Below are 23,701 nucleotides of genomic sequence, written 5' to 3' on the forward strand. Positions count from 1 at the left end.
GCCACGACCAGTGCAGCGCCAGGGCAGGCTCTTCTACGGCGCGGGACAAGTAGGCAGGAGGCTGCCGTTGTTCGTGACTGCGAGCTCTAGGCCAGGCTCAGCTACTGCAGCATTGGCGCTGGAAAGGCGATCAAAGCAATGAGCCCCACACAGGGGGTCCGTGAGGGAGGCCAGGGGCTGCCTGGAGTGAGCCCAGCCTCCTGCCCCTTTGGGAACAGGATCAGAGCTGCAGGTTTAGTCACCAAAGTGGGGGTGGGGGCAGCAGAACCCAGCGGTAAGAACAGGCCACACACCTTGCTCAGCACAAGGCCAAGTGCACAAAGGCTGGACCGCAGTGGCACCTCTTAAATTTTTATTTGTAGAGAAATGCCAAAGGATAAGAATACAGTCTGTTCCCACTGGGCCATAAGCGGGAGCTGGGGAGTGGGCCTTTGTACTGTCTGGTGTGGGGTCTTGGTCTGACCACTGGGAGCACTGGGCAGTAAGGTCCCAGCAGTTTTGGGTGGTTTCAACTTTTGTTCTCATCTTAAGCATTTCCAATTCTTCCTTGTGTCCCAAACCAATTTTTGAGGTGGAAAAATGGCCACTTAATGAAGGAGGAAGCAAGCCTGGCATGGCAACACACACCTGTAAGCCGTGACTCAGGACCAGCTGGGCAACATAGCAACACCCTGTTGCTACAAAAAATTTTTTAAATATTAGCCGCTGCTGCCGGGTGCGGTGGCTCATGCCTGAAATCCCAGCACTTTGGGGGGGCCAAGGTGGGCAAATCATGAGATCAGGGGTTCAAGACCAGCCGGGCCAACGTGGTGAAACCCCGTCTCTACTAGAAATACAAAAAATTAGCTGGGCGCTGGGCTTGGTGGCTGGCGCCTGTAATTCCAGCTACTCAGGAGGCTGAGGCAGGAAAATCGCTTGAACCCAGGAGGCAGAGATTGTAGTGAGCCAAGAATGCACTACTGCACTCCAACCCAGGCAACAGAGACTCCGTCTCAAAAAAAAAAAAAAAAAAAAAAAAAAATTTGCCCCTGCTACTCTGGAGGCTAAAACAGGAGTTGGAGGCTGTAGTGAGCTATGATCGCACCATGGTACGCACTCCAGCCTGGGTGACAGAGCGAGAGTCTGTTTCAAAACACACACACATTCCGAGGGGGTGATAAAACCATCTCCACCATAGCAGCAACCTAATATCCACAGCACACAAACCCTAGATTCTCCTGACAAAAGCACTGGAGGTGCCACTGTGGATGTTGAGGAACAAAAAGTTACTAGGGGCGAGGGTACTGTGAGAAGGCAGTGAACCCAGTACTAGATCTGCATTCCAATCTTGGGTTTATTCAACACAATTCTTCCACTCTACACAACAAAGTACAAACACAATGTCATCTAAAATGCTACAAAGGTATAAAACTCAAAGAGAAATTTTATAGTACTGACTGTACAATAAAAGCAAAAAAGCAAAAAAGCAAAAAAAAAAAAAAAAAAAAAAAAGGCAATGTACATGTTGCCAAGATAACCTGAAAGACCACCACGAAGGGCAGACACAACCATGGCTGCATGATGATCCCGCAGAGCTGGCTCTCACTCGCCAATTTCAGAGTAGGGTGGTGGGGTGGGGTGTGTGCATGGGTGCATGGACAGACAGAACCATGCACAGCAACTACCATAGGTGAGAGGATCTTTGGGGATGTGTGACCCTTGAAGTTGGAAGAGGCCTCAAGAGGCCGAGGCTAACAGGGTTGGCAGCTGCACTAAAGCTCGGGACGGCTCCCTTTCCAAAAGGACACCGCCCAGCAACAGCAAGGGCAGAGTCTGGCCACCGTCTCAGGTCACCAGGGAAGGGAAAAGTGTGCTCCCAGGCAGGCAGGGTCACACCACCCCCTAGAGCCTCACTTGTCCCTGGTGGCCCTGCCACTGAACTGACTCTTAGAAACTGGAAACGGGCGAGCTTCCTAGCCAGAAACCGGAGGGAATCTTGACAGGCACACAACACCCAAACCAACAGCACTTCTGCAGCCAGAGCCCGGCCGGCAGAGGGGTGCTGCCTGCTGCCTGCAAATTCTGCCCGAGTAAAGGGTTTGCTTTCCTACTGATCTTCCTTTGGCTAGAAAAGTGACAAAACTGAGCTGGGTGGGGCATAAGTTACAGGGGTGAGAGCTTCAGTGGCCTGTTTATCGGGAGGAGTTGGAGCTGGAGCGGCTCCTGTGGCGGCGGCGTCCCGGGGAGCGTGATCTCCGGCGCACAGGGGACCTGCGCCTCGGGGAGCGGGACCTGCAGGAAGAGGAGAAACCACATCAGAGTAGCTCAGGTTGTAGGGGCAAGCTAGCTTCTTTCTGGGTAATTCCCCAGTTTTACTTTTCTGAGACAGAATCTCACTCTGTCGCCAGGTCAGAGTGCAGTGGCACGATCTCAGCTCACCACCACCTCTGCCTCCCGGCTTGAAGCGATTCTCCTGCCTCAGCCTATCAAACAAATGGGACTACAGGCGTGCGCCACCATGCCCAGCTAATATTTGTATTCTTTTTTTTGATATGGAGTCTCACTCTGTTGCCCAGGCTGAGTGCAGTGGTGCAATCTCAGCTCACTGCAAACTCCACCTTCTGGGTTCATGCCATTCTCCTGCCTCAAGCTCCCAAGTAGCTGGGACTACAGGCGCCCGCCACCACGCACAGCTAATTTTTTATATTTTTAGTAGAGATGGGGTTTCAGTGTGTTAGCCAGGATGGTCTCAATCTCCTGACCTCGTGATCCGCCCACCTCAGCGTCCCAAAGTGCTGGGATTACTGGCGTGAGCCACCACACCCAGCCGAAGGTTTACTTTTTAATACCAGAATTTGGGACAGGTCCCACCTGATGGGCCTGCCCTGAGCTCTTGGGAACGGGTGCTTGTGAGACCCAAGGCAGAAGCCCAGGCTTTCCTCCTCTTCCCCAAAGGCTGAAAGCACAGCTCACCACTGGCAAGGGAGGCCGAATTGTGGCGTCTGCCGAGGGATTACCACCCCCGCCCCACAACTCTTCTGACCCCCAACTTCTCCCTCTCCCAGCCCTTCTTGTTAGCTCAGAAAAAAAGTGGGCCTGCACCTGGGCTCACAGGTCTAGTGGTCTCCTAGGAAGGCCATACCACACCACTGCCCAGACTCATGAAGCTGTGTTGGTGCAACTCTAGGGCGTCTCCTGCTCTCTCCATGAGCTCTGAAGGGCTCCTCCTCTCTGCCCCCCTCCCCCTCCTGCCACCGCAGCAGAAGGCAGGCAGGCAGGGCTGGATAGAGGGTCCCAAAGCCACTGCAGTCACATGAGGTTTGTGGCCTGGTTAGTCCACTGAAACTACAGGTTGTTTACCTTCTCCTCATCCGTGGCGGAGACCTGCGCCACATGGGTGGTGGTGGCAACATTCTCCTGGGAGGGCTAAATCTCCTGGGGGGTGGCCTAGGCCAGGGGGCCAGCACGGCAGTTGCAGTGATCTCCTGGCCATCAATTTGTCCTGTTGAAAAAGAGAGCAAGTCATAAAACATCTAACAAGCATCTACCCTAGACAAGGCATGTCACAGTGAACAAGACAGGCCTGGGGGGACAATGACAATGTAAGATAATCACAGAAATAGCTGGGCGTGGTGGCGGGCACCTACAGTCCCACCTACTCGGGAGGCTGAAGCAGGAGAATGGCGTGAACCCGGGAACCAGAGGCTGCAGTGAGCGGAGATCGTGCCACTGCACTCCAGCCTGGGCAACAAGAGTAAAACTCTGTCTCCAAAAAAAAAAAAAAAAAAAAAAAAAAAAAAAAAAAAAAAAAAGATAATCACAGAAATAACATTATGACTAATGTTTCATGAGAAGAAAGCATGGACACCAATAGGAGACACCAATTTCCACGTGTCGAAGCAGCCTCGCAGGTCAAGAGTCATCCAAGTCAAGAGCTAAACAATGTGCTGGAGGCCAGGTGCAGAGGCTTACGCCTGTAATTCCAGCGCTTTGGGAGGCTGAGGCAGGTGGATCACGATGTCAGGAGTTCGAGACCAGCCTGGCTAACATGGTGAAACCCCATTTCTACTAAAAATACAAAAATTAGCTGGGCATGGTGGCATGTGCCTGTGATCACAGCTACTCAGGAGGCTGAGGCAAAAGAATCTCTTGAACCAGGGAGGTGGAGGTTGCAGTGAGCTGACATCAAGCTACGGCACTCCAGCCTGGGCAACAGACTGAGACTCTATCTCAAGGAAAAAAAAAAAAAAAGAAAAGAAAAGAAAAGAAAAGAAAAGAAAAGAAAAGAATGTGCTGGAATCCGCTAGGTGGAAGAGAAGGGCTCTGCGGGGCCCTGTGCTGGGAAGGAACCAAAGCACTGGTGAGAGAAGGCAACAGAAGGCCCCAGGGTCAGGATGGGGCTTCCTGGTAGGGCCATGCAGGTAGTATCAGTGTTTGCGCTTCCTTCTCCTCCAACCAAGGGAAGCCAGGTCTGGGGCTAAGAGAAGGGCGAGAACTTCTCTTAGGAGGGCTCTGCGGCACTGAGAGGAGCATGAAACAACATCAAATGATGTGGTAGGGAAATGGAAGGATTCAGGGAACAGCTGGGAGATAAAATTGCCAGAGCTTGGTGATGGATGGGATGGGGGTGGTAAGGGACCATCGGGATGAGCTTCCATTGACGGAGAGGTGGGGCTTCGGTGGGGAGCAGCACGAAGGAAGTTTCAGGAGATGCCAAGGACTTTGTGTTTGGAAACAAGCAGTCTCAGAGAGGTGGCTCTGCATGGGGACGGCATTGAAACACACGCCATGTGCATGAAGCGAGGAGAGGCAGTGTGGGATGTGGGCTCCAGGGAGAGAGGAAACGAAATGCAGGTACAAACCCAGGAAGGAGAGCATGTGCCCCAACCTCAAGAATTGTCTGGTAGCTGGGGATATCAGAAGCCCAAGCACAACCCCTTTTGTGCCCTAAGGGGTAAAGGGCTCTTTTGTTTTCTCAACTGTACCTTCAAGGTACATGGGGACTAACTTGGGCACGTGGCTATGTATTCAGAACATACTTAAAAGGTTTAACTTCAGTAAATTCAGCCTAAGTTAGCCCAAATTAGAGATTTCACAGCACTGACTCTACAATAATGAAAAAAAAATCCATCTTCTGTGTAGCTGCCAGTAAAGGCCAACCCCTTCTCATCTCCTCTGGAGACAGGGTGGACTCACTCCATTCAAACACAGTATGGAGGACACACAAAAAAAATCCTACCAGAATCTTACGAAAAGTTGGAATGTCTATATTCACACCCACCCAGAAGGTACCTGGGTCTCCTGGGTTTTTAGCTCAGCAAGTGCTCAGACTGTCAAACAGCAGATAATCAGCAGACTCCAAAGCAAAGGTGTGACTTACAAGGCCAGCAGCTGATGTGAGAGCAAAGAGCTCCTAACCCATTTCAGGACTTAAGGAACTTGAAAGAGAAGTTAGCCAAATATCAAGGAAACTTTCCTAATGCCTGAAGGGCAATTACTGAAAAAAACCAGTTAAGCTATTTATACAGTTTGTAACAGGGCCTCAGAGGATGGAAAGTTCTGGGGCATGCACACTCCACTCCCCACCAGGCCTGGCAGCCCAGACAGCACTGTTGGCTGTGTTCTCAGCGCCAGCTGCCTCAGTCAGAGCAGCAGGGAGTGGCGCAGAGACGACTCCACATTCCTCAAAATGCTGACTTGAGGACAAAATGCCACCCAAAACTATTCACAAGGGTCCATGCGCTTTTAAAACCATTCTGCTGGCCAGGCGCGGTGGCTCACACCTGTAATCCTAGCACTTTGGAAGGCCGAGACAGGCGGATCACGAGGTCAGAAGATTGAGACCATCCTGGCTAACAGAGTGAAACCCGTCTCTACTAAAAATACAAAAATTTAGATGGGCGTAATGGCGGGTGCCCATAGTCCCAGCTACTCGGGAGGTTGAGGGAGGAGAATGGCGTGAACCCAGGAGGCAAGGCTTGCAGTGAGCCGAGATCATGCCACTGCACCCCAACCTGGGCGACAGAGCGAGACTCCGTCTCAAAAAAAAAGAAAAAGAAGAAACCATTCTGTCCAGATACAAATAGCTATAAACGTCATGAGTGGTTATGATACAGGAGTTTAAGAAATAAACTGTATAAATTCAGTAAATCCAGTCACTCAGCAAAATAAAACTAAAAATGCTGAAACACTGAGAAACTTCTGGTTCTCAGAAATGATTAAAGAAAATATTCCCATATAAAAAGCCAAATGTATTCTATGTAAGAAACCTGAATTTGATACTTAAGCTTTTAACAGATTGGAAACTCCCTAAAATGTTAATCTATGTTAATCTACGCCTATTTCCTAATTTTCTTCCCCCAAGAATAATGTTCCTTTAAACTGGAGCTACAAAAAAAAGGTCTTCCTAAAACATCTTTTCGGTAATCACACACCCTCTAAGAACTGGAATCCATGCCAGGCGCGTTGGCTCGTGCCTGTAATCCCAGCACTTTGGGAGGTCGAAGCGGAAGATCACCTGAGGTCAGCAGTTTCAGACAGGCCTGGCCAACGTGGTGAAACCCCATCTCTACTAAAAACACAAAAATTAGCCAGGTTTGGCGGCAGGAGCCTGTAATCCCAGCTACTTGGGAGGCTGAGGCAGGAGGATCACTCGAACCCAGGAAATGGAGGTTGCAGTGAGCCGAGATCGCACCATTGCACTCCAGGCTGGGTGACAAGAGTGAAACTCTGTCCAAAAAAAAAAAAAAAAAAAAGGTTAAAGGATTGTTTTCAGTTGGATAAAATCAAAATAAAGGTTTAAGAAATTTGGGGGCCAGGTGTAGTGGCTCACGCCTGTAATCCCAGCACTTTGGGGGGCCAAGGTGGGTGATCAGTTGAGGTCAGGAGTTCGAGACCAGCCTGGCCAACATGGAGAAACCCAGTCTCTACTAAAAATACAAAAAAACTAGCTGGGTGTGGTGGTGCCTGCCTGTTGTCCCAGCTACTTGGGGAGGCTGAGGCAGGAGAATTGCTTGAATCCAGGAGGTGGAAGTTGCAGTGAGCCAAAATCATGCCACTGCACTCCAGCCTGGGCGACAGAGTAAGACTCTGTCTCAAAAAAAGTTGTAGGAGGCTGATTGTAAAGAAAATTCTGTATGTAAACATGTGGGCTAAAGTTAAAGGTGCATCATCCAGTTTTTCTGTAAATTAAGCACTAAAATTGCGTTTAGGCCAGGCGCAGGGCTCACGCCTGTTAATTCCAACTCTTTGGTAGGCCAAGGCGGATGGATCACCTGAGGTCAGGAGTTCAAGACCAGCCTGGCCAACATGGTGAAACTATGTCTCTACTAAAAATACAAAAATTAGCTGGCTGTAGTGAAGGGCGCCTGTAATCCCATTTACTGGGGAGGCTAAGGCAGGAGAATCGCTTGAACTCGGGAGGCGGAAGTTGCAGTGAGCCAAGATTGCACCATTGTACTCTAGCCTGGGCAACAAGAGCAGAAAAACTAGTCTCAAAAAAAAAAAAAAAAAAAAAAAAAAAAAAAAAAAAAAAAAAAAAAAAAAAAAAAAAAAAAAGAAAAGAAAAGAAAAGAATTGGGTTTAACATTAACAGCACACTAATGTGTAAAGGTGAAATTTGGCTTATTTGGTACCAAAAATCACACAGGAAGCATCGCCAAATATAAAATGGGGTTTGGCTTTGTTTGGACTATATTTTTATAAATGTTATAGATATGTGTTCCAAAATCACGTAAAACTCCTACAATTGCAATGTATCCTAGTGTACATTATCCGTAATAATTATAATCATGTTAAATTATTGTGTGCCACAGAGTTAACAAACTTCCTCGTCAACTGTGTCTTTAACTATGGCTACCCTAAAACCTTTGTCATCTATAAACAATTGTTGTCTTGTTTTAATCCTCTTTAGAAGGTGGTTTTATAATCAGCTATAGAGTTCTAACAGGTGCTCTTAAATACACATTTCTAATAACTTTGGAGATTGTGACATCAGAATAAAGGAAAACCGTTCAGGACTCTTAAAGAGCTATAATGAGGCCAGGCGTGGTGGCTCATGCCTGTAATCCCAGCACTTTGGGAGGCTGAGGCAGGCAGATCATGAGGTCAGGAGATGGAGACCATCCTGGCTAACATGGTGAAACCCCGTCTCTACTAAAAATACAAAAAATTAGCTGGGCATGCTGGCAGGAGCCTGTAGTCCCAGCTACTCCAGAGGCCGAGGCAGGAGAACGGCGTGAACCCGGCAGGCAGAGCTTGCAGTGAGCACAGATCACGCCACTGCACTCTAGCCTGGGGGACAGAGCGAGACTCTGTCTCGGAAGAAAAAAAAAAAAAAAAAAAAAAAAGAGGTAAAGCGTTCATTAATATCAAGCAGGGCAGAAATTAACTGGATAAACTGAACTAATAGGACACTGAAGTAATCTTTTTAACTTTTTGCTTAAAACATTCCCAATCCTTTATTTTGCTTTTCAAAGTCAAACGAAAGTTGCAAGTTATTAACAACTTTTAACAATTAAGTATACTCCTATGAACAAAACTTGGAACTTGCTTCTCTCCACCTAATTTCTTCAGAATTTGGCAACTATTTGTGTGTGTGTATTCTTTTTTTTGAGACCTAGTCTCACTTTCTTGCCCAGGCTGGAGGTGCAGTGGCGTGATCTTGGCTCGCAGCAATCCCTGCCTCCCAGGTTCAAGCAATACTTCTGCCTCAGACTCCCGAGGAGCTGCGACCACAGGTGTGCATCACCATGCCCAGCTAATTTTTGTATTTTTATTACAGATGGGGTTTCACCATGTTGACCAGGCTGGTCTCAATCTCCTGACCTCAGGTGATCCATCTCGCCCAGTCTATTTGTATGTATTCTTAATTTATGGTATTTGCATAAGTGCAATAGAAATGTTTTCTTTTGTAACAGAAGACAAATAAAAAACTGGCCTCCTATTTTGTGTACACAGTCCCTGTACAGGGTTTCTAATCTGTGGGAAGTAAAACATGTCACTTTCTAACAGGACAAAAACCCCAAGTTATCTTGGAACCTCAAGAGGAGAGGATTTCACCCAACTCATAGGTATTTAATGGTACATATCCATGGCTGGGCTTGGGTTTAAAAAGGTATTATCTCAGATTCCTTCTATGGACATGAAGTTCCATCCAAGCCCATTTAAAAGGCCTATAGAAAAAATTATGATTCTTGCTCCACTGTACACAAATAATCAAGCCAAGTATAATAAAGCAAACCGATCCTACCATAATTTGTCTTTTAATAAAAATGGGAAGCTAAAAAAAAACTGTTTCAAAAACTATAGTACACTCAAATAATGTTTCCAATGTTTTCCTTTTTCCTAATTGGAAATCACTGAAACCTAAGCTGTGCTTTCCTCAAGCCCTATAAACTGAAGACTAAACTTCAGAAGAAAATAGCAGGCCGGGCGCGGTGGCTCAAGCCTGTAATCCCAGCACTTTGGGAGGCCGAGACGGGTGGATCACAAGGTCAGGAGATCGAGACCATCCTGGCTAACACAGTGAAACATTGTCTCCACTAAAAAATACAAAAAAAAAAAAAACTAGCCGGGCAAGGCCGCAGGCGCCTGTAGTCCCAGCTACTCGGGAGGCTGAGGTAGGAGAATGGCGTAAACCCGGGAGGCAGAGCTTGCAGTGAGTCGAGATCCGGCCACTGCACTCCAACCTGGGTGACAGAGTGAGGCTCTGTCTCAAAAAAAAAAAAAAAAAGAGAAAACAGCAGCAACCTATTTATATGTGTTGCTGTTGCATACTATTAGGTTTCAGCAGGTGCTGCCTCTAAGCCCCCAAAACAGAAAGTGCTATCAGGAACAAATCGACCTCTTCCGCTCCAGCACTGTGTTCCATGCCCGATGATGACAACCCTTTCTCAGCAAGCAGCAGCCAGAAAGATTACAATGCTCTATCTCCCTATGATTCTCGTGATTAATAAATAAATATACAAGCATGAAAAAAACATGAGCAAATTGACAGTGGGGATTGTGGCAGGCCAGGTCTCACTAACGCAGGCCTCTGTAACAAGTGTTTTAGTACTGTCTAAGCAGTTAAATATTAAAAGCCAAGGCCCCTATACAAAGGCTGGGATATAAGAAAAGCCCAAAGAGTTTAGCTTAGGCCTTTCCTGGGTCTTAAAACATAACAAAATAATGAAGGTATTCCTAACAAGACTCACTTAGGGTTAAGCCAGTTTTATTGGGAAGAAAACTCCTCAAACCTCTGTGATTTAGCAGAAGGCAAAGTAAGGGTAATTACCCCAGCACTTACACCCATTTAAATTAAGTAAATTTACTGAGGCTCCAGACAAAGGTCTTCAAGACTCAATCCTTAGTTATAGATTAAAAGTTAATCACTTACGTCTTTAGATAAATGTAAACTTACATATAAACATATAGCTTAGAAAGTATATAAGCTCTGAAAAACTTTGTAATTTTAAGTTGGTCTGGCAATAATTTCCAGGTCTTTTCCCTGCAATCGGTTGCAGAAATAAAAACTCTCTACCTAGTCAGTTAATGTGCATCTTGTTATTGGGCAATGAGAAATAGCAGCCCAAACCTCAGTTTGGTCTGGGAACTGCACCCCAGCCTGGGCAACAAGCGTGAAACTCCATCTCAAACAAACAAACAGAAGTGCAGCACAGTCAGAAATCAGTTTGAAAGTTCCTAGTAGCGACGGGACTCTGAAAGGTCAGGGGTGTGTGGCAGGGTCACCCACCTCCATCCATGTGCTTCAGCGCCTTCTCAGCTTCATCTGGATTCTCAAACTCTACGTATGCATAGCCTTTGGACAGATGGGGATGCATCCTTTCCACGGGCATGTCAATCATTTTAATTTTCCCATAGGTGGAAAATATCTCCATGATGTGATCCTAGAGGGAAAGAAGGATCACTCGAACGCCCACCTACCAGTCAGTCATGTCAGACGCAGAGAGTTCACCACATCATGACTAAAACCTCAGCAGGGTAAAACATTCCATCTGACAAGTACCAGTGTTGTTCTGGGATTAATCTCCTAGACACATGTATTAATGGTCCACTAAGAGGAACGAATCAGTGCTCTACTCAAACCACGTGCCCGTCCCTGAAAGGCTACGTTCTAAGTTCACCTGCAGGCACAGGCTTGCTTGTCTACACCCCACTGCTCACTGGAGACATCCGTGATCCTCACCTTTGTCACATTCCTGGTGAGTCTCCCAATATGCACTTTGGTGGGCTTAGGAGATGGGCTCCGCCTTTTCCTCTCCTTTTCATCTCTTTTAGGTGGTTTGGATCTGATTGAGAAAACAAAACACCAGAAACAGTTTCTGTCAAGTCAAAATGTACTAGATTCCTTTCGAGTGAGCTCTTATCTGCTTGTGTGACAGTTTTCCCAAGGAAGACTTTCCTACTAGTTGCATTACTCCTGTCTCAGAAATCCTATTAACACAGAAAGGACTCCTTCTGGGTCCCTTTTATAACCTCAATGGTAAATCTGTAGCCCCCAGCTTGTAAACTTTAGATCCCAGACACAGGGCACTCACTTGGAGCGGGAGCGCCTCCTGTTGTCGTGTCTGCGCCGAGAAGGACTTGGAGAGCCGGAAGAGCTGCTGGAGCTGGAGCTGCGGGAGGTGCTGGAGCTTCCTGAGCGGCTGGATGCTGAGGAAGAGCTGGAGCCACTGCTTGAGCCAGTGCTGGTGCTGGAGCCTGAGCTGGAAGTCGAGCTGGACCGAGATCTGAGGGCAAGATGAGGGGTCACAACCACCACATGCCAAGTCTCAGAGTACAGACGCCTCCTCCAAGTCTGTTGCGTTCCCTCCAGGAGAAGGCTGCTGTTTGGGTGTCTCCAGGCCTCACTGCTTTCCCCAGTGGGGATAACATTACCCCCCAATCCCCCAGCAAGCCAGAGCCCTAGGTGTCACATTGTGTGTGGGACAGGACGGAGGTGACGGGCGGCCTTTTACCCATACAGAAGCCTTTCCTGCTGAGAGGCAAAGGACTCTGGCAAAAGTCAGAACTGTCAACTCAGGCTGGGAAGGCAGCTGCTGGCTGAGGCTGACCCAGGCTTGATTGATTTTTTCTTTTGAGACAGGGTCTGTCACCCAGGCTGGAGTGCAGTGGCATGATCTCCGCACACTGCGGCTTCAATCCCCTGGAATCAAGCCATCCTCCTGACTCAGCCTTCCGAGTAGCAGGGAGTACAGGCATGTACCACCACACCCGACTAATTTTATTTTCCTCAAACTCCTGGGCTCAAGCCATTCTCCTGCCTCAGCCCTCCCAAGTGGCTGGGATTACAGATGCATGCCACCACTCTCAGCTAATTTTAAAAATTACTTTTTGTAGAGATGAGCTCTTGTTTTGTTGCCCAGGCTGGTCTTGAACTCCAGGCCTCAAGCAATCCTCCTGCCTCGGCTTCCCAAAGTGCCAGGACTACAGGCACGAGCCACTGCACCTGGCCAGTCTGCCATAAATTAGGGTCTCTACTAACAATCAGAAAATGTGTTTTCTTTGTAAATAATCAAGAAAACCGAGCCATCTGTGGGGAGTAGGGGTGTGGCTGTGGCACAGGTCCCCTCCAGACTCCAGGCCAGCCCGCCCCACCTGGTACTGCTGCTACCACTGGAAGCACTGCGCCTCTTTCGGGTTTTGTCCCTGCCGCGATCCTTCTCACTTGACTCCTTGGTGGCCCCTTTATCTTTTGAGCGATCCTTGGACTTCTCATCTGAGCGGTCCTTGCGTTTGGTGGGTGAAGGAGCCCTGGATGGTGAGGAAGAGTGTGAGACTGCGTGCTCCTCTGACCAAACCCAAACAGCACAACCCAAAAGAGGGGATCAGCAGGGCCACAGAGACCCCAGGTGATCAGAGTAAAGTGGCCTGTGGCTCAGAACACTGACTGCAGAATGCAGAACACTCTCCACTTCCCCCTTTCTGCGGGTCCCTAGCAGTAAGCACCCCCAAGTGGCACTAGAAAAATCTTACAGAAGGATTACCTAGTGCTGGACTTTTTATTATTTTCTTTGACTCCTAGCAAGCTCTTCTTTTTCACTCCTGATAAATCCATTCTCCCCTTCTGAGGTGTTCAAAGCAGCAATGGCGGCCTCACTTATCTGAACTCTCACTTCTAACTTGATTTTGAGAAACGATCCCTAATCGATTGCAATTTACGCCAAAGAGCAGCCTAATAACAAGATAAAAGGGTTTAAAGAGTGAACGAATTGGCAAGGCAACAAATCTACTTTGCAGTCAAAAGCTGAGCACACAAAAAGACAGCAAGGGAGCACAGTAAGCAGTGAGTGTCCACAGAGTCAGGAACACACAGGGACAATCCCCATGTGCTCGTGGAGGCATCTCTACCCTGCACAGAAGGCACAGGCACAACTGTCGCCCCCACTTATATTTTTCTTAAAAAAATGGAAGAGATGGTGGGGCCCATCACTGTTATTTTACAGGCTGAACAATTCAGTTTTCACCCACAAGTTTGATGAGCCCCTGCAGTCCTTTCAAAATGCCACAGCACCACATTCACATGCAGAACAGAGAAAAACCTAACTCAAGGGTGGTCTCCAGATAGGATTAGATCTCCTGTTTTATTGTGGCAATTTGCCTTTAGGATACACAGATGTGACTGGAAGCAAAAATCATTTCAAAAGTGACTGGTACCAGCATTAAAACACTTAATACCCAAAAGCAAACAGATGAAACGTACCATATGAACATTTAAAAAGCAGAAGAATCATTTTAAAAAGCAGTAATTGCACTGTACTTTAATAATATGCATATTGAGTGTAGGAGAAAATACATGCAAGTCTGCAATTTACTTTGAAAGAAAAACTAAGATTGATGGGTGGCTGGATACACCATCTAGCAAATATAGCAGAAATATAACTTACAGACTCTTAACCTCTGAGTTTTGTTTTGTTTTTTTTTGAGATGGAGCCTTGCTCTGTCACCCAGGCTGGAGTGCAGTGGCACGATCTTGGCTCACTGCAACCTCCGCCTCCTGGGTTCAAGCGTTTCTTCTGCGTCAGCCTCCTGAGTAGCTGGGACTATAGGTGCGTGCCATCAAGCCTGGCTAATTTTTGTATTTTTAGTAGAGACAGGGTTTCACCATATTGACCAGGCTGGTCTCCAACTCCTGACCTTGTCATCCGCCAACCTTGGCCTCCCAAAGTGCTGGGATTACAGGCGTGAGCCACCAGACCTGGCCCTTAGGTAGTCTTTATGTGGGTATTAATTGTATAATTTAACCTTCCTGTACTTTAAAAATTTTTCAAAAATAAGATGAAAAAAAGTAGGCACTGAAATTGCATGAGAGACTGCCTGCCATGTAAGAGTTTAGCAAAATGCCTGGACTGCAGAATGTGCTCAAATAGCGGTTACTCATTACTCAAAAGCAAATTACTAATTAGTTATGGGACCTATTTTCCAGGGACGCCTTCAGTAATTCCAGTAAAGTTCTGCACAAGCTGCAGGAGTTGTTAAGTGCAGCTCTCAGGATGTAAGTCTCAGCTACTTCTGTCTCACCTTCTCCAAGAGCCAGTTGGTAAGGAGGACACAGCACACAGTTTCCCTGTGCAGTACCTGCCAGGGGTGCTTCAAAATGCTGCTAAAAACGTGTTCTGACCCAAGAAAGAAAAGCACCTGGCTTTAAACAGTCAAATGAGCCAAGGAGGGCCAAACACCACCTCTGCTGCTCTTGTCTGGGGGTATCATGTTTTGCTATAGAATAGTAAGGTTCTGCAGACACCCAGCAGATAGTGTCTCAACACTGTTGGTGTCCTCGGACAGTCAGTGAGTATCAATCAGAGTATAATCCAGAGTCTGGAACCAGAGGGCCTGGGTTTGATGTGAGGTTTTACTGTATAATTTTAGACAAGTCACTTATCCTTTCTCAAGTTTCTTATCAATATGGTGACAATTACAATTCCAACTTTATAGTTACCCAGGGCATTAATGAAAAGCTCAATAATGTTAGGAGCAAGATTTGTAAAGGCTCCTCCCTCCCCCAGACATTTGTCTCCAAAGTCACACGTAATTTCTGAACTCTCAGCAGGGTTCCTGCACCCATCTGCCTTAGGATCACCTGCAGCAGAACTGTCCAATAGAAACAGTGTGAGGAGCCACAAGCATCACCTGAAATTCCTTAGTAGCCACATCACAAAAATGGGTGAAATTAATTTTTAACACTTGACACATCCAAAATATTATCTTTCCAACATATAATCAACATAAAAATATACTAATAAAAGTTTAATTTTTTTTCATAGTCTTCTAAAACTGGTATGTGTTTTAACATTTCAGTTTTGATGAGCTGTATTTCACATGCTTAGTAGCCACATGTGGCCAATGGCTACTTTACTGGACAGCACAGACCTAGAGTGGAGGTCACACCCGCAGATTTCAGCCCCACCCCCCAGACCTAAAGATCTGCCCAAATGTACTTTGTGAAATCAAACACCACCAGTTATTCTTAAGCACTCCAAACACTAAGAACCACTGAGTAAGCGGACGGCTCCCTGGGTGCGGTCGAGTGCTAGAAAGCAAAAGTTGAGGTTCTCTGTTCACCCAAGTTCAGGTACCGGCTCAGGACCTCGGTTACCTCCCCCATCCTCCGGAAAGGTGCGCGTCCAACAGCCAGAGAGAGGAGAGAACAATTAGTTAAATCTCGAGGAGAGGGCGTTTCGGCATAAATCTTCAGAGCACCTTCCCCATTTAAGAGTACATTTCACGCACAGTTCATGAGAAATCAAGACAAAAAGCCTACTCCACGTTTCTCCTCCAACAACTTTAACCTTCCCGTATCCACCCCTCTGGGATAACCCATCAAACTGAGCTCGGCCACCGTGTTCGGTCCATAGTGGGCCGTATCCCCACGGCCTAGCGCCGAGAACTGCACACGGGAGTCCGGGAAACGTTCGCGGAGTACACGTTTGAATTAATGACTCCGAAGGATGGATCGGCCGACCTTCCACCGCATCCCACAAAGAAACTCCGCGCCCGCCGGCACCTGCCCGACACGCCGACCTCGCCGCTCCCCGTCCGCGTTCACTCACAACTCCCCCGTCCAGGCGCCGGGCCGCCAGCGCTTCCAGGGCAGCGCCTGGCGTTGGGGACTTGGGTCTCCGGCCCGGCGGGAGGGCCCCAAGAACGGAGGCCGCGCTCCCCGCTGCTCCGAGTCCCGCGGGCCTGGCTGGGCCACCGCCGAGCGGACGAAGCAGAGGCGCCCTTCCGTCTGCGGCGGCCCCGATCACTTCCGGGCCACAGCCTCGACACCTCCCACTCCGCCCGCCCCGGGCCACACTCTTTCTTCTCGGAGCCCGCACCGCGCTGCTAGGCCACCGCCGCACTGCGGGGCTGAGAAGTGGACCGGCTTCACGATGCGTCCTGCCGGACCTGACGGGCAGCCCCCGAAACACGGATGCGGTCGGATTCCGCCCCAACTTACATCTTCCCGCCGCCACCACCTCCTCCTGCTTTCCTCAGCCTCCGAGGCCGGCGCCGCTCTGACGTCAGAGTCAAGGAGCGGGAAGACGCCGCCGTCCGGCACGCAGCGATGACGTAAACGCCTGGCCCAATGGGCGCCAGCGGGGAAGCGTTAGACAGTCAAGGCAGTTTGTGGTAGCCGCGTTGGGGACGTTCAAGGTGTCTCCTCGCCGGTAAAGTCCCTGGGACTGACCGGACTGGCTGCACGCTTGCTGGAGCGTGCACATGGGTAGCCTGCTGAGCCTGGGAGGGCCGCGCGATAACCGAGGCTCGTCGTCCGGAGCGGAGGGTGTTATCGCGGGCGTGCCCCGCCCCTTTCCTTGCGCGGGCTCTCTGGGCCCGCCCGAGCCGACTCTAGCCCCTGTCGCGGGCGGTGGAGGCGGGGCTCCAGGCCCGGCTGTGCTGAGGGCGGCAGGGTGGTCAGGAGGGGTGCGCAGCCTTTGCAGCCTTGCGTGGCGGGGCGTAGGGGCCTGCAGGGCGGAAGTAGCTCGGAGAGAGGGGCTGGGGCAGGACTTGGCGTTCGTGCGGTCAAAACTCACTGGTGGCGTTTGGGATGCGCTCGTGGACGCGGCCTCCGCGCAGGCGGACCTCCACAGGGTGGGCGCTGCAGGCGGGCTGTGCGGGCAGGAAGAGCAACGAGCTTGAGGGTGGGAGATGGGGTGCAACGGGGGGCGTCTCCGGGGAGGTGACACTGCCGCTGAGACTAGAGTGGAAGGGCGCGCCCGGCGGGGGAACAGCAGGCACCGAGGTTCGCTGGAAGCAGGGAAGGGAGGCCGGGGCACAGGCTCGCAGGCCCGCGCCAAATTCTCAGCGGCGGCAGCACGGAGCGTGTGAACGGCGCAGCGCCGAGGCTTCATCTAACGGCCGGTGCAGGGTCCGAGCAGGGAACACTGTCGACCAGGGTCCGACTCTGGAAGAGTCCAGAGGTGGCGCTTCTGGCAGGCACAGAGGAGGAGGTGACGCTGTAGGGGCCCAGGCAGGAGGCTCCGCGTCAACGCTCCACACTGACGCGGCGGATTCTTTTTTTTTTTTTTTTTTTTTTTTGACAGAGTCGCGCACTGTTGCCCAGGCTGGAGTGCGGCGGTGCGATCTCGGCTCACTGCAACCTCCACCTCCCGGATTCAAGCGGTTCTCCTGCCTCGGCCTCCCGAGTAGCTGGGATTACAGGCGCACACTACTACACTCGGCTAATTTTTTGTATTTTTATTAGAGACTGGGTTTCACTATGTTGGCCAGACTGGTCGCGAACTTCTGACCTCGTGGTCCGCTCCTAGGCTTTCAGGCTCGCTCCCAAAGTGCTCGCTCCTAGGTTCGCCTTGGCCTCCCAAAGTGCTGGGATTACTTTACAGGCGTGAACCACCGCCCTCGGCCGAGGGCGGGTTTTGTTCACTGCTGTGCCTGTCAGGCAGTCGTTGCCCTTTGATTATTTGTGGAGGGATTGACTGTGTGCTCAGCTTCAGACTTTGAACAGCTTCGTGGCAGCAAGGAAGGGAGAAGGAAACAGATCCAAGCGGATCTTTGGGAGGAGACAACCAGCATGACTTGGAGACTTCAGATGTCAGAGCAAAGGACAGGGTGCAGCTCGGTGACCCGGAGTGGGTGGGCGGGTGAATGGATGTATAGTGGGAATGTGGTCTGCTGTCACTGCCCTCTTCTCTGTGTGGGAAGCCAGCTCTTGGTGACTTCCTGCCCGGGCCCACTCCCTCTGGCCCTGTCCGAGGGTGTCAGGTGTGCCCTTGACCCTTCACCCTGGACTAAGGGATGTGCGAGGAGTTGGGGACAAAGGCAGCTAGGAGGAGGCGCTACCTCCCGAGTCCAACGCACTAAGTCACCAGTGTGTTCCTGTGGGTGGAGGCTGGCAGGCCCATCAATCTGGTTTGGGTACCCCCGTTGGATTTGGGTTTGATGACATGTAAAGTAAGTTAGATTCTCTGCATTACTGTCACCTGCTGTGCCCAGGCATGGAAGGTTAAGTGGAACAGAGGGGCCGTCCCCCTGCTGAAGGGGCCCCAGAGTCGGTGCTAGGGGAGGGGGTGGTCTCAGTGGTCCAGGCAGGCACAGGCGGAATTGTCTCAGGTGGCATTGGAGTCCAGTGGTCAGAGAGGTGCTGAAGGACCCCAAACCCAGATCCCATGCCCAGGGCCCCACTGACACCTGGTGGGGAGAGGCAGCCTGGTGACCCCACGTGACATGGGTGGGGGTGACGCAGCCCCAGCTGGGCTGACAGCCCTCCCCCTGCTGATTTTTAATGCTCTGCAGTAATTTCATTTGGCCTGCGAATAAGCTTTCACACATTTTATATTAAATCGACAAGTATGATTTATTCAGGCACTTATGAATTTAATCAAAATTGTTTCTAAATATTACTGATTTTTGTCATCAAATGTGCCATCAGCTGTTGAGCTTTGAGAATTGAGCATCCTGGCTTTTGCCATTTTGAGGATCAGCAGAAGCATGTCTGGAAGAAACGTGAGAAAGTAAAAGTCAGGAGCCTACCCCCACCCCGTCCTTCCAGGAGCTCAGCCTCAGAGCCAGGCTGCTAAGGCCATGGAGGCTGAGGGCAGTGGAGCTGGGGCTTCTGGAGCCTCGGGGGCCCTGGTTTGCTGGAGGGGGCAGGTAGGGCTTTGCGGACAGGGCATTACGCAGTGGCCAGAGCCCTGCAGTGCTGGGCACAGGCTTCTCGTGGGCTCTGGCCATGGCCCTGAGCTCCTCCCCTTGCCTTCCCAGAGCTGAGGGTCACCTGCTGAGCTGGGCACCGGCTTCTCTTGGGCTCTTTCCACGGCCCTGAGCTCCTCCCCTTGCCTTCCCAGAGCTGAGGGTCACCTGCTGACTGGGGCGACTCTGTCTTGAGAGCATGCCCTCATGAAGGCAGAATGTCCTCCCTGCCTCCATCCTCTGTTGCCTGGTGGCTTCTGCAGTGCCTGCCCTTAGAGGCTCGTGGCCTGGGACACAGGGTTGGGGATGGGCTTGGTGGTGCTGCAGGTCACAGTGGGTCATGAAGGACCTTTGGGGAGGGTGTTGTATTCTCTGGTAAAGCACAGCAAGGGAGCCCTTTTACCCACTAAAACCTGGCTCTGCACTGAGGCCATGTGCAGCCCAGTCAGGTGGACGAGGGGGTAATGACTCGACCTCGGGGGAGGCATCAGAGGAGGAGCCGTGCCTGCTGAGAGGCGGGTCACCATAGCCTGGCACCTGTCTGGAGAGGATGGGGCTGGGGGAGGTGCTGGCCAGGTCCATTGGGGTGGCCAGGCTGGGTCTGAAAGGGCCTTGTGCTGGTGTGGGGTGAGCTTGGTCTGTTGGGAGAGTATACAGTTCATTGAGGCCTCCCTGGCTCTGGGTTTGCATGTCTGAGGAGTGGGTATCATCAGGGCCTGGGGCCCCTGCAGTGAGCACGTCTGGACTCTCCCAGGATCGGGAGCCTGTGCTCATCACAAGCTCAAAGCACTCCATTTCTGCTACAATGAAGTCAAGGATAGTGACCGTGAGCCGCCTGGGACCTGAGCTGCCTGGGACTGTGACTGAGGCACCTGGGGTGCCTCTCAGGACCTGGGGGCTGAGCCCATGGCTAGATGAGCCTTGGTGATGCTGTGGTATTGCCTGGGCCAGGCGGACCCAGGGGCAGCTGCAGCTGGTCCATGTGGAGCTCCTTCAAGCGGAAGCATCTGACACCAGTGTCTGTGGGGTGTGGGCCCGGCCCCAGGAGCGGGGCCTGGGCAGCCCAGTGTGTTGAGGAAGGAAGGCAGGGCCCCCGCTCCCCGGGCCTGACCCCACTGCTTCAGCCCCCTCCTGCCTGCCTGCAGCCTGGCCTCGAGGGCCCATCAGGTGAGGAGGGGATCCCGCCTGCCCCACCCCATCCTACCTCCTGGAGGAGGCCTTGCCCCTTACAGGCAGCCTCCAGCTCTCCCACCCTGAGCCCCGTGTGGGGTGACCAGAGCATGCCCAGCATGTTTGGGTTCGGGGAGCATCTGGAGGGAGGGACATCTCAGTTCCCTGAGGGGTGAGCAGCCTAAGTGACTCCCGTGCTGGGCCATTTCCTGCATTCTGGAGCTCCCCTTGAGCTGCCTGTCTGCAGGGGGCTCTGGCCATTAGTGCAGCCAGGCACCAGCCTCCATGCAGACCAGTCTGTGTGGGAGTGGGGGTCTCAGAGGGCCCAGCCGGCCTATGCCATGAGCATGGTGCTGGCCCGGAGGGGAGCTGAACAGCAGCTGGGTCGGTGCGTTACCTGGTAGGGCAGTGGACAGCAGCTGCCCTGGCTGGGGTTCAACCCCCGGGCTGGCCTGGTGGAATCCCCTCTGTCACTCCTAGGTTCTGTTCTTGCAGGTGTCAGGCCTGGGGCCTTGAGACAGACCTGCAGTCTCCACCGCAGCCACAGTGGGTGGGCTCTGGGTCCTCACGGAGGTGATCCTCCACGCCCACCCTTACCTTGTGCGCGGCAGTGGTGTCCCCTGGAGTTGGTGAGACCCCACCTCACTCAGGAAGCCTCCCAGACACCCCCAGGCAGAAGTAGCCATACTCCAGGGCCTGTGTCCATATGCCCCACAGTGCACCCTGACTGGTTTGTTGTAGGAACTCAGAAAAGCAAAGTAAACAGGATGGTTCCCTGCTGGACACATTTTTATTGCAGATCTTTAGTCCAGGATTCCAGGGATAGCCAAGGTCACCTGAGTCCTGGGGACTCTGGGCCTGGTCTCTGAAAGCAGCCAGCAAGACAGAGATGGGAAACCCAGCAAGATGGAGTGAGCCAAGGGCACAGGTGGGTCCAGGCGCAGCAGGGAGCTGCCTGGGGGTGACAGATACTGGATGGAGGCCACTGCACACACCCTACCCCACCCTGAACTTGAGCACTTCCTTCTTTCCCCCCTCCCCCCCGCCCCTGAGACGGAATCTCGCCCTGTTGCCCAGGTTGGAGTGCAGTGCAATGGCACGATCTCGACTCACTGCAAGTTCTGCCTCCCGGGTTCACGCCATTCTCCTGCCTCAGCCTCCTGAGTAGCTGGGACTACAGGCGCCTGCCACCACGCCTGGCTAATTTTTTTGTATTTTTAGTACAGACGGGGTTTCACCATGTTAGCCAGGATGGTCTTGATCTTTTGACTTCATGATCTGTCTTCCTCAGCCTTCCAAAGTGCTGGGATTACATAGGCGTGCGCCACCACGCCCGGCCAAGCACTTCCTTGAACACAGAGGTGACCATGAGGGAGGTATGAACCAGGATGATGGGGCAGCAGATGGAGCCTGCCTCCCTGAGACTTCAGGTGACCAAGCCCTGGACTGCCTCCTCCTGCCTACACAGCTGAGAAATAAACTTCTTTGTCAAACCACTGTGACCTGGGGTTTTCTGATATCCTCAGCAAGCCCATTCCTGTGGCCTGGTGTGGGTCCCCTGACCTATGGCCTGGGCTGCCTGTATCCAGCCTGCCCCTCTGCTTCGCTGTAAACCTGTGATGGCAGTGGAGGGGCTTGGCCTGGGCCTGCCACACTTCGAGGTCTTCCCCTCTCTGAGTTCTGGGTGTGGTGTCAGTTGAGCCACCCTGTTGGACTGGGCCAGCCTGGAGGACAGAAGGTGCAGGCTCTTCCACATACCCGGCTCGTGGCCCATGGGCCGTCTGCTCATGGGAGCCCTGTGCCAGGCTACGCAGGGCAGTGAAGTCAGAACCTCGTCTCCCAGGTCTAAGGTGAACTGGGAGGAGGGCAGGAGTCGGCTCTGTCAGATGCCACAGTTGTTCGGGGACAGTTTCCGTAGAGAATGTGTGCCCCTCCCACCCACCCCGTGGTCTAGGGTGGAGCGTGGATGGGCTGGTAGCTCCTATCCCTGGGCCCATGGCTCTTTTCCCCTGCCCTCCTATGGGCTGGGAACTGCCACAGCTCAGACAAAAATCAGCCGGGGCGGGGTCCTGAGGCTTCAGTCCAAGGCTCCTTAGGGTGTCCCTGGTGACCTAGCCCCAGCACTGAGTTTCCAGAGGCCTTGAGGGTGCCCTGGGATGCCAGATGGACCCTTCCTGCTGCTCCTGGGGTCATCCAAGCTCCAGGCTTGGGTACAGCCTTGGGCCCCTGCCACAGACACCCTGAATGCACCTGCCCCTCCTGGTCCCCACGCAGCAGCCTCCCAAGCTGCAGATCATTTTCCTAAGGAGTTCTAGTTGTGCCAGTCCTTACTTAAAGACCCCTACTGGCACTGGTAGCGTGCTGCCAGGGGGGATGGTGTCTTCTGTGCGTGTCCTGTCTACGAACGCTGGCTTAACAAGTGTGTGCCTCATGCGGGCTATGCCCTCAGTCCTATACGCTCTCCTCAACCCCCTTTTAGGGTGTCACAGGAGAAAAATGACACATATCTAACACATAGGCTTGAAAACAAGTCTGAGGATGCCCTGCAGAAGGACTGTGGGCATGGACATGGAGCTGGGTGGCCTCATGCACTGGCTTCTGTCCCTCTTCCTAGCCCCAGGCCTGACCTAGAGGCCACAGCCCCTGTGGAGAGGCTGTGGGGCCAGAAGGGCCCACTTCAGACCACTTCAGACCCAATGGGTGGCTGTGGCCTAAACACTGCCCAAACACATATTTTTTATGACATGGAACTAGATGGCAGAAGTTTAAAGGGAATAAAAGAGCTACTGGAGACAATTTGCAGCTTTCATAAATTTCCAAAGACTGATAAAAACACAGACTTGAAATTGTCCCAAATGAGCCAAAGTGATGAAAACAAGTCTTTTCTAAAACTCTGAATTCTAAGGGAATGTAAAATGCAGAAGTTAAAATCAGTTTTAGAAAACCATAAGAAATAATAGTGTATTCGCCAGGTGTGGTGGCTCACACCTGTGATCCCAGCACTTTGGGAGGCCGAGGCAGGTGGATCACTTGTGGTCGGGTTTGGCAGCAGCCTGGCCAACATGAGACCTCGTCCATATGAAAAATAAAAAAATGTAGCCCTGCATGGTGGTGCATGGCCTTAGTCCCAGCCACTTGGGAGGCTGGGGTGGGAGGATTGCACGAACCCAGGTGTTTCAGGCTGCAGTGAGCTATGGTAACACCACTGCACTCCACACTGGGCAACAGAGCAAGATGCTATCTCCAAAAACAAAACACAAAACAGTGCATAAATAAAAAGGGGCCGGGCATAGTGGCTCATGGCTGTAATCCCGGCACTTTGGGAGTCTGAAGTGGGTGGATCACTTGAGGTCAGGAGTTTGAGACCAGCCTGGCCAACATGGTAAAACCCCATCTCTACTAAAAATACAAAAAT

At 51.4% G+C, this 23,701-nt stretch overlaps 1 protein-coding gene and 1 long non-coding RNA gene across 4 annotated transcripts; one reads left to right on the top strand and one right to left on the bottom strand.

The window, feature by feature from the left end:
• Positions 1-338: 338 nt before the first annotated feature.
• RNPS1 (RNA binding protein with serine rich domain 1) lies at positions 339-16,521 on the bottom strand. 2 transcript variants are annotated; one of them, XM_037989980.2, is made up of 8 exons: positions 16,424-16,521; positions 12,969-13,156; positions 12,580-12,735; positions 11,520-11,711; positions 11,168-11,270; positions 10,715-10,868; positions 3,340-3,481; positions 339-2,271 (listed from the first exon to the last, which is right to left on the bottom strand). In XM_037989980.2, the coding sequence occupies exons 2-8, from the start codon at positions 13,037-13,039 to the stop codon at positions 2,172-2,174; spliced, it is 918 nt and encodes a 305-aa protein (XP_037845908.1). In that variant the 5' UTR covers positions 13,040-13,156; positions 16,424-16,521; the 3' UTR covers positions 339-2,171. The 2 variants fall into 2 exon arrangements, with proteins under 2 accessions (XP_037845908.1, XP_007980823.1); XM_007982632.3 differs by lacking the exon at positions 12,969-13,156 and having other exon boundaries at positions 16,424-16,512.
• A 14-nt stretch (positions 16,522-16,535) lies between these two features.
• On the top strand, positions 16,536-21,779 carry LOC119621195 (uncharacterized). 2 transcript variants are annotated; one of them, XR_012092892.1, is made up of 2 exons: positions 16,536-16,634; positions 17,511-21,779. It is a non-coding gene; the product is annotated as an uncharacterized lncRNA (long non-coding RNA). The 2 variants fall into 2 exon arrangements; XR_005237763.2 differs by lacking the exon at positions 16,536-16,634 and adding an exon at positions 16,963-17,058.
• Positions 21,780-23,701: the final 1,922 nt, after the last annotated feature.

This window comes from Chlorocebus sabaeus, chromosome 5, assembly GCF_047675955.1.
Source record: "Chlorocebus sabaeus isolate Y175 chromosome 5, mChlSab1.0.hap1, whole genome shotgun sequence".
Lineage (NCBI taxonomy): Eukaryota > Metazoa > Chordata > Mammalia > Primates > Cercopithecidae > Chlorocebus > Chlorocebus sabaeus.

Coding starts and splice junctions, on each gene's coding strand:
- RNPS1 (XM_037989980.2), bottom strand. CDS start 13,039: ATGGATTTATCAGGAGTGAAAAAGAAGAGCTTGCTAGGAGTCAAAGAA. Junction 11,712..12,579: donor AGTGGTAGCAGCAGTACCAG/GTGGGGCGGGCT, acceptor TCTTGCCCTCAG/ATCTCGGTCCAGCTCGACTT. Junction 2,272..3,339: donor CCGCCACGGATGAGGAGAAG/GTAAACAACCTG, acceptor CTCTTCCTGCAG/GTCCCGCTCCCCGAGGCGCA.